General features: G+C 43.2%; 1 protein-coding gene across 1 annotated transcript; it reads right to left on the bottom strand.

Moving 5' to 3' along the window:
- Positions 1 to 5722: 5722 nt before the first annotated feature.
- On the bottom strand, positions 5723 to 9982 carry SCGB3A1 (secretoglobin family 3A member 1). The gene is made up of 3 exons (XM_027867265.1): positions 9856 to 9982; positions 8183 to 8418; positions 5723 to 5923 (listed from the first exon to the last, which is right to left on the bottom strand). The coding sequence occupies exons 1-3, from the start codon at positions 9908 to 9910 to the stop codon at positions 5900 to 5902; spliced, it is 315 nt and encodes a 104-aa protein (XP_027723066.1). The 5' UTR covers positions 9911 to 9982; the 3' UTR covers positions 5723 to 5899.
- Between the last annotated feature and the right edge of the window lie 5234 nt (positions 9983 to 15216).

Raw genomic sequence — 15216 nt, 5'->3', positions numbered from 1 at the left:
ACAAGATTAAGTGACTTGCCCAGGGTCACCAGCTAGTAAGTGTCTGAGGCAGGATATGAACTCAGGAAAATAAGTCTTCCTGACTGTAAGCCCTACACTCTATCCACTGTGCCACCTCACTGCTATGTATTTCCGTATTAGCCATGTTGAAGAAAAAAAGCAAGAAAAATAAATGAAAAAATTATGCTTCAATCTATATTAAGATTCCACCAATTCTCTTTCTTCAATGCATAGCATTTTTTTCATTGTAAGTCCTACTTTTCCTGCTTATCTCTTTTAATCAGGTCCATTTTTGCTTTTTTTTTTTGTCTGAGATCATGATTGCTACCCCTGCCTTTTTTTTAAAATTTCAGCTGAAGCATAACAGATTCTGTTCCAGCCCCTTATTTTCACTCTATGTGTGTCTTTCTAATCCATTCTGCTATTTGCTTCTGTTTTATGAGTGAGTCCATCTCATTGAAATTCACAATTACAATTACTGTGTATTTCCCTGCATCCTGTTTTTTCCTGTTTAGTCTTCTCTTTCCCTTTTTACCTCATTTCTCCTCAAAAGTCTTCTGTTTTGCTTCTGACTATTGCTGCCCTTAATTTTCCTCCCTTCTATTATTTTCCTTTCTTCCATCCCCCCCCCCTACTTCCCTGTTAGGTAAGATAGATTTCTGTTTCCAACTCTGTGTGTGTATATTTTTCCATCTTTGAACCAATTCTAATGAGTGAAGTTCAAGCATTGCTCACCCCATCCATTTTCCCCTCCACTCTAAAAGTGCTTCCTTGAGTGCCTCTTGTATTTCCATTCTTCCTCTCTTTTCCCCCTTCTTTCTCCTAGTGCATCCCTCTTTCTCACCCCTTAATTTTTTTAGATCATCCCATCATAGTCAGCTCACACCTGTGCTGTCATCTGTGTATACTCCTAACTGCCCTAATAATGATAACGTTCTTAGGAGTTACAAAATCATCTTCCCATGTAGAAATGTAAACAGTTTAACCATATTAAGTCCTTTATGATTTCTCTTTCATCTTTACCTTTTTATGTTTTTCTTGAGTCCTGTATTTGAATGTAAAATTTCCTATTTAGCTCTGGTGTTTTCATTAAGAATGCTTGAAAGTCCTTTATTTCATTAAATACCCATTTTTCCCCTGAAGGGTTATACTCAGTTTTGCTAGGTGAGTTATTCTTGGTTGTAATCCTAGTTCCTTTGCAAGCCCTCTGCTCCTTTAAGGTGGAAACTACTCAATGTTGTGTGATCCTGACTCTAGTTCCATGATATTTGAATGGTTTCTTTCTGGTTGATTGCAATATGTTCTCCTTGATCTGGGAGCACTGGGATTTAGCTATAATATTCCTGGGAATTTTCATTTTGGGATCTGTTTCAGGAGGTTATCAGTAGATTCTTCCAATTTCTATTTTGCCCTTTGCTTCTAAGATATCAGGGAGTTTTCCTTGATAATTTCTTGAAATATGATTTCTAGGCTCTTCTTTTTTATCATGACTTTCAGGTAGTCCAACAATTCTTAACTGATCCCTCCTCTCTCTATTTTCCAGGTCAGTTGTTTTTCTGATGAGATATTTCACATTTTCTTCTATTTTTCAATCTTTGGACTTTGTTTTATTGTTTCTTGATATCTCATGGAGCCATTATCTGCCATTTAACCAATTCTGATTTTTAAAGAATTATTTTCTTCAGTGAATTTTCGTATAATGACCAAACTTGGCCCCCAAGAAGAAATATGAGATAATACTTCCCATCACTTATTTGCAGGGGTGAGGGACCAAGAGTGGGAAACACTGAAGATGGTATCAGGACTTTCTGATGATGTGTTAGATATTTGAGCTTTTTTTCCCTTTTTTTTGGGGGGGGGGTTATTTTTTACCATAAAAGATGTCTCCCTGAGAGAGAGTAAAAGAAGAGATACATTGGGAGTAGATGATATAAAAACAAAAGCTATGAAAATTTATTTTTAAAAATATATTTCTCCAATTATTTAATAATTATTTAATTGTCTTTATTTCTTTAAAGAATGTTTTACAGTTGTATTAATATAATTCTTGTGTATATTTTAATAGCTGGACTTCCAAATATTTTGTATATTCTCTAATTACCTTAAATGACAGAAGATTGGAAAGGTAGAAAGGGACATAAAGGAATTAAATACCACACTGAGAACTGATTCAACCTGCTCACCTTATTCCTAGAAACATTCCAATCATAACTTAGTCACTATCTCATTAATCATATATTCTTCAATTTCCTAATTTGGTACTTCCCTTTCTAAACACTGTACTATTTTACTACTGTTCCCATTCATCCTTCAGCTCTATACCATCCCCAATTTATTCTTCCTCTCTTCAACCTAGCTTTAAGAATATCAATTGGCAGCTAGGTTGCTCAGTGGACAGAGTGCTGGGCTGAAAGTTAGGAATATGAGTTCAAATGTGATGACAGACACTTAGTAGCTATGTGACCCTGGGCAAGTGATTTAATCTCAGTTTGCCTTAGTTTCCTCATCTGTAAAATGGGAGTCATAATAGCCCCTACCTTCCAAGGTTGTTGTAAAGATCAAATGAGATAGTGATTCTAAAATGCTTAGCACAGAGCCTGGAACAAAGTAAGTACTATGTAAATGTTAGTTATTGTTGTTGTTACTACTACTATTATTATTATCAATATTGTTATTATATCAGCCTACCATACTTCTCTTGTTTGGAGAACATGACTATGAGACCTGCTTGCGTGTCTGTGGTCCAACTCTCCCTTATGTACACAAGTAATAAAAAATTAATAAAAATGCTTTAAGTCAGTAAAACGAGAAATACAACACCTATTGACAGAGTATGTATAACGTATACAGTGTATGTAAGTAGAATATGGAATGGAAAATGTAAAAACTTTAGTAAAACATTGATTGTGCACCAAGAATGAAGCTAAGCTCTGAGAATATGAATAGAAAAGTGAGACAGTCCCTACTCTGAAAAATCTCATGTTCTATTTGAGGGAGAAAATAAAGAAAGGAAAGATCATTTGTAGGGTGGATGGAAGGACTGAGTTGTTCTTAAGGGGCACTGTTAAGAAGGGGAGATCCCAGCAGGATAGAGGTGGGCAGGGTTTGCACTGGGGTCATTGGCAGAAGGACTCTTACCACTTCTCTGGTGGTCTCTGGGCCAGCAGAGTTCAGGGTGGGATGGGTAGGAGACAAATGATGCCCGTACTATCCAGTGTTTTCTATTTGCCAACATCATGGTAGTCTCTAGGCAGGCAGGTCTCAGGGTGAGGTTATTAGAGGATAAAGAAGTCCTACATTGATCCAGATGTTACCTGGTGTTATATGTGTTATGTGACCTAAATAATTGGTCTATTGATGCAACAATGATGTGTCCTGATATGTTATTTGTGATATTATGCATTGTATATAGCATATGACCTATATTTGGTCTACAACCTGCAAATGTGATTTGTTTTGTATGCTGTTTTTCTGCATGTGACCCATGTGTTTTATCTATTGCTATAATTTTAAAGTGGGTTTAAGTACTATTGCTGGGTGTTTGGGGTGGATACCTACATCTGGGTTATGTGCAAACTGTTATCTGTTATTGTGGGCACCTACAAGTTCTATCTGTGTACCAGGTGTGATTTGTCAGGCTCACAAAATCTTTACTGAAGGAAGAGTGTAGGGAGGGCAACAACTCTGTTACTGTCAAGAATTCAGGACAAAAGATCACAAGAGCCACCCAGTTACTTTTAGTCTTGCTAAATAAAGCTCCCAGGTGTTTCACATGGACCGCAAGGAGCATGATGGTGGTCAAAAGAAATATTCTCACCCTGAATGAAATAATAGATCAAGGAGTGGTAGCTGAGGCAGAAGCAAAAGAGTGCCAAAGACAGACCAAATCTAAGCTTTTGGACTCCTACTATCATTTGTGTATGGCTGGGTGGGACTATGGGCTTGAACTCACAAAAGGAGCAGAAATAATCTGTCTAGAGTCAAAAGAGCTGAGGCCCATTCCTGTGAAGAAGGCTGCAAATCAGCGCAATTCAAGATACAACCAGTAGATGACAGTAAATAAAGGCATTGAACCTGAGGAGAGCAGCCCGGCCAGAGTTCACTGTGGAGGACCACACAGCCAGATTTCAGCCTCCCTCCTTGTACTTAATGACGTCAGAGATTCTGCAAGGGAACAGCTGGCAGAAATATAAAAGGGCTCCAGATGATGATGAAGGGTTCCAGTTGGGATGCAGCCTTAATATTACAAGGTGTCTGAGGCTATGCATGAAATCCTGGACAGTGGTATGATGATTCATAGGGAAACATACCACTCTCTATATGGATTAGGGAAGTAGAATTTACACGTAATTTATTTTGCTTTGCTATTTAAACAAAGTGTTTGAATGAATGTATCATCAGGTTAGTCTTGTAAAATGCACATTATTGGGGGCTCATGGGCTATAGTTTTGAGTAGATTGTAGCCTAAAGTATTCTTTGACCTTGAGGCAGCTTTTCAGGGACCCTGAGGCAGGGCAAGTCTGGGCTGCACTGGGAATTTTTTGTGCCCATGGCAAATTCATTTGGGGGTGCAACACAGAGAACAATCTACTCCAGTTGTATTCATGACAGGAGAAAGAGAAGCCTGTTTCTGACAGAGTCCAACCTGCTCTCCTGAGGCTTAGTCCTAAACTCTACAACCTTCAGGAACAGGCAGGAAGGGATATGGACTCTAGTAGAGGAGTCCTTTGACCTGAGGATGAAGAAAGGAGTAGACCGTAGGGATGGTAGGCCAGAGAATTGTCAAGAGATAAAATGTGCCCCGCCCAGATGTCAGTACCCTGTACCTGGTTGTCCCACCCTGGTTACGTGCTCATCACCCTGATGAAACTACTATGTGTTCACTTAACCTTAAAAACTCCAGCATGCTGAAACACAAGGCTTAGTCAGATGACTGATACTGTCCCAAATCTAGGACAATATTTGGTCCAAACTATAATCTGCCTTGTGTGAGGGAATAACTGCTGTGTGACCCTCAGAAAGTATTCAGTGAGCCTGGATATGAAGAAACATGACTATTCAGTAGAATCTTCTGCACCACTACTGAAGGAATTTTCCTAAAGTCTAGGTCTAACCATGTCACTCCTCCACTCACTAAATTCCAGTGTCTTCCTATTACCATTAGGAACCAATATAAACTCCCCTATTTAGCTTTTAGTCCTTCACAGCCTTGCCCCAACTTCCTTTCCAGCATTATTACATATTACTCCCCCTCACAAACAGGAACATTCTCCATTTCCCACCTCTTTGTACTGGCTGGCCCCACTTGTGGAATTTACTCCCTCTTCCCCTCTGCCTCTTAGAATCCCTACTCTCCCTCAAGACCAAGTTTAAGCACCCTTTACATGAGGCCTTTCAGGATCCCCACCTCCCCCGACCCCAGCTGGACTGTCCTTCTCCATGACAAATCACTCGGTATGTGTTTGTATCTCTCTTGTATATTGTCCCCATAGATAGAACATAAGCTCCCTTTAAGGCAGAGACTATTTTACTTTTGTCTTTGTGTCCTTAGTACATAGCCCAGAGCTGGCACATAGTAAGAACTTAAATCAATCCTTGATTCATTGATTGATTAGTTGGATTTTTCAATGCTCTATGCAGAACTCTAACAACTGATCTATCACGGTGTTTATGGGTGAGCCCAATCCAGTACAATCAAAGGATAGACACCATCATAATAATATCTGCTTTGAACTCAATTTATTAAATGTATTACAATGGATGAAAGGAATTCAAGGGCCCATCCCAAGAGAGAGGTTTCCACAATGTTCTAGAGGTTTGTTGGGAACATGCCCAGTGGGCCTCACATTTGGGCATCCTACTGTCTATTGTCTTGAGGCTGCTTCAGTCTAGCTGCATCTCAACCAAAATATGTCAGGGCCCCCTGAAAGGCAAAGAAGACAGTGAGTGCCAACATTAAATCTCTCTCTGAAAAACCACCAGAAAGAACCCCGTTCACATAAATAAATAAAAAACATGTATTACATGTTACAATGTTCCAGCATTATGATAAGCACTGGGGATACAAATACAAAAATGCAAAAACAGTCTCTGTCCTCAAGGAGTTTACATTCTAATAGGATTAGAGAGATAGATAAGGTAGATAGCTAGGGAGAGACAAAGAGAGAAACAGAGACAGAGAAATATGGAAGTGGTAGCCAGGGATAGGTGTTTTGGTCTGTAAACTCACAGGGATAGTGAATGGGAATCATAGGATAATTGATTGACAGGTCCTTTCCAGGAATTGTAATATTGATTTGATTACTGTTCCCAGAGCGAAAGCCACAGACAGACACAGTGCCTCACATGCTAAGGATCCAGAGACTGCTGTTGTGATTCGACTGGATTTAGTCCCTTTTACCCCAGCCAACACTAGATTTAATGTTGGGAAGGCAGGGGGTCATAGAATCTCCGAGTTGGTGGGCACCTCAGAGATGGTCTAATTTAATCCATGCTAGAGCAGGACCCCTTCCTACAGCACATAGCCAACCTCTGCTTGAAGCTCACCAGTAATGGAGAACCATTACTTCCTAGAGTCAGGGAAATGAAAGGGAATAAACATGTATTTAGCTAGGCACTGGGCAAAGTGTTTTTACAAATATTATCTTATTTGATCCTTGAAACAACCATGAGAAGTAAGTGCTGTTATATTGTCCTCGTTGTATGCATTGAGGAAACTCAGGCAAACAGAGGTTAAGTGGCTTGCCCAGAGTCACACAGCTAGTGTCTAAGGCCAGATTTGAACTCAGGACTTCCTGACTCTAGGCTCAGTGCTCTCTCCACTGCTCTCCCAGCTGGCCCATTCCACTTTTAAACATCTCTAGTTATTAAGAAGTGTTTCCTTATGTAACAACTTGAAATCCTTTCTCTGCAATGTTCACTTATTGCTCCAAATTCTGGCATGTGGGGCTAAGCAAAACAAGTCCAATTTTTCTTTCACATGGCAGCCCTTCAAGATATAGTCATTCAGTTGTTTTTCACTCGTGTCCAACTCTTTGTGACCCCATTTGGGGTTTTCTTGCCAAAGATACTGGAGTGATTTCCCATTTCCTTCTCCAGCTCATTTTACAGATGAAACAAACAGTGTTACATGACTTGCCCAAGGTCACATATCTAGTAAGTGTCTGAAGTCAGATTTGAACTCAGGAAGAGGAGTCTTCCTGACTCCAGACCTGGCACTCTGGCATCACCTAGCTAGAAGCTTGCTATCGTGTTTCCATGAGCCCTCTCTTTTCCAGACTAAACATCCCTACTTCCTTCTATTTGACCCCACATAGCAAGATTTCTAATCCTCTGATGATGGGAGGGACCAAGATAGGATGGAAAAGGAGGGAATTGAGATGGACTGGGTAAGGATGGGAGATAGTAGAAAGGAGTCAATAGTACACAGTCTCTTTGAGGGCAGGGACCATTTTCATTTTGTCTCTCTATCTCCAGGGCCTAACACAACAGCCTGCACATAGTAGGCACTTAATGAACCCTTGGATTAGATTGGACTAGATTAGAAGGGAAGGAAAAAGAAGATCAGAGTAATCAAGGGAGAGATTTAAGTCTGCAATTTGTCTCATTTTAGCTTTCCAGCAAAGGCTAGGTAAAGAGGGTAGAGACAGCTATCAGGTCATAATAGGGAATACCAAACTTGAAACCTCATGAACTGAGAATTGTGAAATCAAAGTTTCACTGATAGCATAGGTATGTTTTGACCAATCCTTGCCTCTGTCTCCCCATCTATATAATGGACACAGCAGGGGCTAGTTACAGAACTTTGGCTCTTTGAAAGCTATCTACACATGCAAAAGGAGGCGCAAGCTACAAATCATCTTGATAATTTGGTCAGAGAAACACTTTCACTTGAAAAACCCATAGAACTGCGGCTTGGCCCAGAATCAGGGGACACGCGGTTTGGCCTATGGAGCTTGAATTCTCCTCTGTGAGGGAGACGTAATGAAAACACTGGGGGCCACTAGGTGGCACAGTGGATAGAGCTCTGGCCTTGGCGTCAGAAGGACCCGAGTTCAAATCCAGCCTCAGACACTTGACACTTACTAGCTGTGTGACCCTGGGCAAGTCACTTAACCCCGATTGCCTCACCAAAAAGGAAAAAAAAAAAAGCCACTGCCAACACCCAGAGCGTGATTCTTACCAGCAAGGTCTTCAGTGCTTCCACAGACTCAGGTCCTAGCTCCTGCACACACTTCTTGGACCCTTCCACCAGGTGGTCCACAGGGATCCCCAGGCTTCTCAGGATTAACCTGAGCAGACCGAAGTTGCTGAGGACAGGGTTAGGGACTGACTCCACCACGGGCTTGACCACGGCTTTCTGGATCTCAGGAGGTAGGGTGGGGGGTCGGGCTAGAAAACCCTTGAAAAAGGCAAGAGCTGCAGAACACAGAGCCACATGGTGACACAAGGGTATTGTGATGCACACGATGTGGGGTGGTGCGTTGTAATGATGCATGTTGTGCTCATGTGTGTGCGACGTGTGTGTTACAATAGACAGCACTCAGTATGATGTTCATTGCAAGTGTGTGGACATGGGTGGAGTTTATTGTGATAGACAGACAGAATGCCTTGGTGTTTGTCGTGGTAAACTAGACTGTGATTGTATCCGTTAAGATAGACAGCACACACTTCCTCTGTTCTTTACAGTAATGAGTGACCATGGATGTGTGACATGGGGTGTATGTGTGTGTATATGTATATATATGTATATATGTATGCATGTGTATATATATGTATTTGTATATATATGCACACACACATATATATACAGGCTTAGAGAATAAGTTGGTTAACTTTGCTTCACTAATTTTATTCTCTCTTGTTTATTCTTTGGTATGAGGAGTAGCTGTCTGGGAAGGGTAAGGAAAAGGTATATATCATTGGAAATGTTATTGAGTTGTTACAGTTGTGTCTGACTTTTCATGACCCCATTTTTGGGGTTTTCTTGGCAAAGATCCAGGAGTGACTTGCCATTTCCTTGCCCAGCTCATTTTACAGATGAAGAAACTGAGGCAAACAGGATCGAGTGACTTGTCCAGGTCACCCTGCTAAGGAAGTGTCTGAGGCCAGATTTGAACTCAGGAAGATTAGTCTTCCTCATTCCAAGTCCAGTGCTCTAACCCCCATGCAACCTAGCTGCCCTTAATTGGAAATGTAGGTGATGTCAAAATAAAAACTATCAACAAATATTTTAAAATAACAGACAGAGTTTATGAAACGGAGAGCTGATATATCTCCTCATTACCATACCCTTCTCCTTTCTCTACCTTTAGCCCTGTTCTTCGGCCTCTGCCCTCCTCCTTCACCATCCAATAAGATAAATAATAAGATAAAAAAAAATAAGATAATAAGATGAAAGAAACCACTGATGTCTCTGGGGCCTGCATTAATTCTCTGACCCAGTCCATTTGCTTAAAGCAATATCAGGGATTTGCCGAGACCAAAATTTGTTCTAATTTCCTATAAGCAAGTTTGAACCTTTTCTAGGCTTCCACACTACCACTGCTACGGGGTGGGAGTATTTATAGGTAAGGGTGGTGGAATAACGCCTCTACTGTCAAAGGGCCCTGGGGTGGCAAAGGGGGCTCTCACAAGTTCCCACAGAAAGTAGATGAGGAGACAAGCAGAAGATTGCTGGCTCTGGAAACAGAGGACCCAGGTTCAAATTCTGCCTCTTAAGTCCTGTTGGGCAAGTCCTTCCTTTGGCTTCAGTTTCCTCCTCTATATAATAGGGGAAGGGACTAGAAGTCCTTTTTAGCTCTAGAGCGGGGATCCTGTGACCCTTGTCCCAGCCAAGTTCAAAAAGTGACTTACCTGAACTACTACATAGAGCCAAGATAGCCATCAGAAAGACCATGGTCAGCTTCATGCTGGAGAGGAGAGTGGGCTGGGTTCAGTCTGCAGCACACCCTGGAGTCTCTGCTGGGCTCTCCCTGTGTTCCTCAGATATATAGAGAGCCCCTGCCCTGCCCGTGGAGAGGACACTGACCACATTCTAAATGGGTCAAGACTCTGCTCTGTTTGCTTAGCTATTGAGTAGATGGAAAAGGCCAATTTCCCATAATCTCTCAAGAGGCAGGTGGGGCTCAGGGCCTCGGGCACTACTTGAGGATGAGGTCTGTATCTTCCTCTTGGCAGCCCTTCCAGAAACTAGAAAAGGGAACAAAAGAATAGCATGTAGTTTCCTGTTCCCATCCCACCTGTTGGTGAAGTCTGACTCTTTCATACGAAGGGGTCCATGTGAGGTTGAAGCCTAAGTCTGAAAAGTCCCCAAATTCATGTGGTTCAATCAATACCACAGATGACTCAGAAGTAAACAATGAGGACCCACCTCAGGGAGAAATGTGAGTTCGAAATCCAGGCTGGAGAAATCAAGTCCTTAGTTCCCCAGTGATCAAGGGTGATCGTCTTTAGGACTAGAGAGCTCTCTTCTCAAGGTAGATCACAGCCAGAGCAGCGTCCACCGAAGAACTGGCAACGTTTGGTCCAGGGAAGAGGCTAGTCAGGGGCATGTTGGTCAGCTTCAAGTATCTGAAGGACCACCACAGGAAAGAGGCTTTCAAGTCCCAGGGGTGGGGAACCTGTGGCCTCAAGCCACACATGGCCTTCTACATCCTTGGGTACAGCCTTTTGCCTGAGTCCAGGTTTTGCCTGATAACACTATTTTGTGCGTTGTCCCTCATGCCTAGCCCTTTGTGGTCTCTGGACCTCTCATTCTCCCCACCATGGACCATCTGCCTGTGCCCTGAAGGTCCCCTTTACTGCTCACGTCCCGTTTGATGCTGCCTGTTGGCTGAGCATGGACTGGGCCAAGGCAGGAATCTGGTCTCCCTGAGCTCCCAGTGCGTGCTACTCCTGAGCTTCTGACAAAGTGGACATCCTTCTAATCTGTTCTCCTGATGTTGGCAGGGAGCTATGTCTCGAGTTTCCTGCTACCATCTAGGATGCCTGGAGAGCTCCTTACTACGGAAGGCTTTCTGCTCCCTCACTTCTAGGGGCCTAGGTTCAGGACAGGGTCAAGGAGAGGAAGGGCTAGAATGGACCTCAACCCCAACCTTGGAGTTAGAACAGGGCCTACTCTACACCTATGAGCTTGGAGGCCAAGAGGGCACCCAGGCCCCGGACCATCTGTGCCCATGCCAACCTGGTCTCATGTCCTTTCTTTTCAGCCTCCCTCCAAAAGTAGAATGTGCCGTGGACCCTGGGGTGAGGGAGACTTTGGTGCTCCAAGCTCCTTGGGAGCAGGGTCATGGCTGCCTTTTCCCTGCTCAGGAAAGTGAATCATCACAGAGGTGTGAATGTGTTTGCAGGACAGCATCTGTGCCAAAATAAATACCCAATGCCCTTCCTAGGACTGCATATGATGTGAGGATCTGCGAGTCTTTAAGGTAACATGAATCTGAGATATTTTTCCCATGACCCAGGAACCTCTTGAGATTTATCCTGAAGATCTAGGATGTGCCCAGGGATTTCTGCCTGGCCTGTGTCACCTGAGTCATTAGGATCCAAAACCTAGCAAACCTCAGACCTCCCTAGGAGGTTCCCTTAAAGTGGGGTCTGACCCATCATCCCTGGGTACACAAGGGAAGCAATACAAACTAAGTGGGTGGGGAGAGAGGAGCTCCCCTATAGCTTCAACCATGTCAGGCCCCTGCATGTGCTCTGGAGGACCCATAGTTCTGGGCACTCGACAGAGAGAAAAAGATCAGCCACTAAACCAAGGCTTATGTGCACACCATTCAAGGACAGCTACTAGCCTACCTTCCCATCTCTATGAAATGGTTTGGGGAATAGTCTACACCCACTTTGGGAAATAGTCTACACACACTACCCTCGAGGGTATCAGAAAGGAACACAGTGACTTTTGCAAGCAATCTCTCGCAGTAGATCACATCTTCACCACCACACAATCGAGTGAAGGCTGTGCAGAATACAATCCCCATCGTGTTGATTGTTTGTTGACTAAAAAAGTCATTAAGGAGAACATAATGCCACCTTCATGGCTCTCCTCCAATGAGGCATCTCTCATGTAGCCACACAAATATCATGTAAGGATCCTTGAAAGATATGACTACAGAGATAAGCTTGTTCTATGATCATTAATGTAAGGCAAGGGATAAAGCAGAGGGACCTAAGTACCCAAAGGTGCTCACCAGGGTCCTGGAAGAAATCCAGCATTGCGTCAGAGGAGGGATTCCCTCTAGATTGTGAGGTCCTTCAGATTCTCTTCTTTGTCAGTCACATTATGGTAATTGCATCAAGTCTCAAAACATCACAGGGCTTCCTGGACATAATCCATGACCACTGAGAAGATTATGGCCTGACTATCCATACAGGAAAAACTAAGTGGATGAAGAATGTCTGTTGTCCAAATTATATTATATGCAGTTGAATGTAGATCCTATAGAGCTTATCCAACTCTGTGTGTATGTGAGTGTATCTTATACAAATACTGCAAATGTACAATGAATTGGACCCAGCATTGAACAGCAGGAGAAAAGTGGAGTAGATTGCCTTTGGAAAATTGCTATTGTCTTAATGACCCCAAACTTCTTGAAACAAAAGCCTGTGTTTTTAATATTGATTCCTCTGATATTATTGTATGGCTCTGGGACATAGAGAGAAAAGAAGCATAGGTCAAGAATTCTCCCCTGGAACCTCAAGGTAGGTCACTGGTCCTGGTAAGACCCGGGGTAAGAAGGGTCTGCCCAGAGGCCCTGGAGCTTCTGAGACCTTCCGGGACCCAGAGTCTGCTACCCTGTGGGGAGACTACCTCAGCAGCAGAGCATACTCCATAGTACTTCCCGCTCTACTCTGCTCCATTACAGAAGAAGATGCTGCTGTCCCTGTAAGCTCCTTCCTGCCCGTGAATGCTGCTCTGCCTGGCTTCCAGAGAGCATGGAAAAGATGCTTTTACCTTCAGGGAGCTGATCCCTAGACTGTCCCTTCCATATAGGAAATTCTCCTTTAACTATATACCATGAGAGCTCATATACATAGTGGCCCTGTTAAATGGGCAACCCATTCCTATGAGGCCTGCAAAAAAAAAAAAATGTGCAGAGAGAGGCAGCCCAGAGGATCACAGAGCTGTATCTGAAGGAGATTTCAGAGGTGATCTCGTCCAACTCCCGTGTTTTACAGCTGAGGAAATTGAGGACCAGGGAGGTTAAATACAAGGTCATACTAGTAGTATCAATTTAATCTCAAGTCCTCTGACTCCACTGCCAGTGTTCTTTCCACTGGACCATAAGCATGGACTCTGTACTACATGATGTAGCATTGTGCTCGTCTGATCCCCCCAGTGATCCTGACCCCCATGCTCATTCCAGCCCTTCTCCACCACAAGGAATTCCTGTGTTTTCCACTTATCCTCACCACTTAGCACAGTGCCTGGAACGTTGTTGTTGTTGCTGCTGTTGTTACTGTTCAGTCATTTCAGTTGTGTCTGACTCTTCATGACCCCATTTGGGATTTTCATAGCAAAGATACTGGAGTCATTTGCCATTTCCTTCTCTAGCTCATTTTATAAATGAGAAAACTGAGGCTAACAGGGTTAAGTGACTTGCCCAGAGTCATACAGCTAATAAGTGTCTGAGGTTGATTTGAATTCAGGTCTTCCTGACTCCAGACCCAGAGCTCTATTCCCTGCACCACCTAGCTGTCTATAGCCTGGAACATAGTAAACACCTAATAAATGCTTAAGGACTGACTGACTGACCCACGATGTGATCCAAACTAACCCGTGTTCTTCGTGATCTTGGAGATTAGGAATGGGATTTCAGGCAAGCTGGAAGCCCAGCTGAATTCCACTATGGCACATTTTAGGATCGTAGGAGCCAGAGCTGAAAGAAACCTTAGAGGTCATCTAATCCTAATCTCTCATTTTACAGAAGAGGAAAAAAGATACAGAGAGTTCATGTGACTTGCCTAAGGTCACACAATTAGTAAATAGGAGAGCTGGGATTCCAACCTGTCTTCTGATTCCAGATCAAAAACAAAACAAAAAACAGTCATCTCTTGTGTTAAGTGTATAATACAATCAGCTGACTGATTCAGAGTTTTAAGAGACCTTTAAAATCTAGTCCAACCTAAAGAGGTTGTGATTCATCCAAGGTCACACAGGTAGAAAGAGGCAGAGCCAGAATTCATCCTCTATCCTCCTCCCTCTTTCCACTGCTATGCTACAGGTCTTATTATTCCTACTAGATTGTAGGCCACTAGGTGGATAGAGCACCAGGCCTGGAGTCAGGAAGACATCTTCCTGAGTTCAAATCTGGTCTCACACATTTACTAGCTATGTAACCCCTGGGCAAGTTACTTAACCCTGTTTGCCTCAGTTTCCTGATATGTAAAATGAGCTGGAGAAGGAAATGGCAAACCACTCCAGTATCTTTGCCAATGAAACCCTAAATGGGGTCACAAAGTTGGCCATGACTAATGAACAAAACAACCACAAAGATTGCAAGAGTCTTGAGAAGAGAGAGAACCCCCACATTTACAAAGCAAGTCTAGTGTACTAATGATCTTTATGTCCTCCTAGGCTGAGCATAAAACCCTGTACGTGACAAATACTTAAGCACTACTGAATTAAATTGAACTTGGTAAATATTTGGGCCACCCTACCTTGTGTTTCCCTGAGGGGTTCATCTATGGAATATCAGCACCCGCATCTTCCACCCCCACTTAAATGCGCCAACCTTGGCACATAGCTATTTCCTCTTTCCTTGTTCCAGAGACATATCTGCCATCAGATGCCTCCCCGACTAACATAGCTAATGGCCTGTACTCTTCCTAGGCCTTTCTCCAGGCTGCTCTCACAAGTAAATATTGACTATGTCTCTAAAGGCACTTTGCTCTCACCATTCCCGAAAGTGCTCCTTTCTCTTAGGGATCTGGCTCTCAGTGACCTGGTCCTAAGTGGGAGCTGGCATCAGGCCAAGCCGGTGACAAGCTACTCCAGGCATCCATTCAGGCAGCCAGGAAAGAGAAGGCTGTGGCCAGGTTTGCAGGATCAGGCTGGGGCCTGCTCAGAGAGATCAGCCAGAGCTAGGGTACCCACATGAAGGCAAGGAGGCAAGAACATGAAGTAGGGGGGGCAAAATAGGAGCAGATCAACATGTGTCCAGAGGTCTGGTGGGCAAAGGAATCTGTAAGTCAATCAAAGGCTTAGGATCC

The sequence above is a fragment of the Vombatus ursinus genome, unplaced genomic scaffold, assembly GCF_900497805.2.
Source record: "Vombatus ursinus unplaced genomic scaffold, bare-nosed wombat genome assembly UNPS02014785.1, whole genome shotgun sequence".
Taxonomy (NCBI): domain Eukaryota; kingdom Metazoa; phylum Chordata; class Mammalia; order Diprotodontia; family Vombatidae; genus Vombatus; species Vombatus ursinus.
Note: the sequence above shows the minus strand (reverse complement) of the source record. Positions and strands in the feature narration are given on the sequence as shown.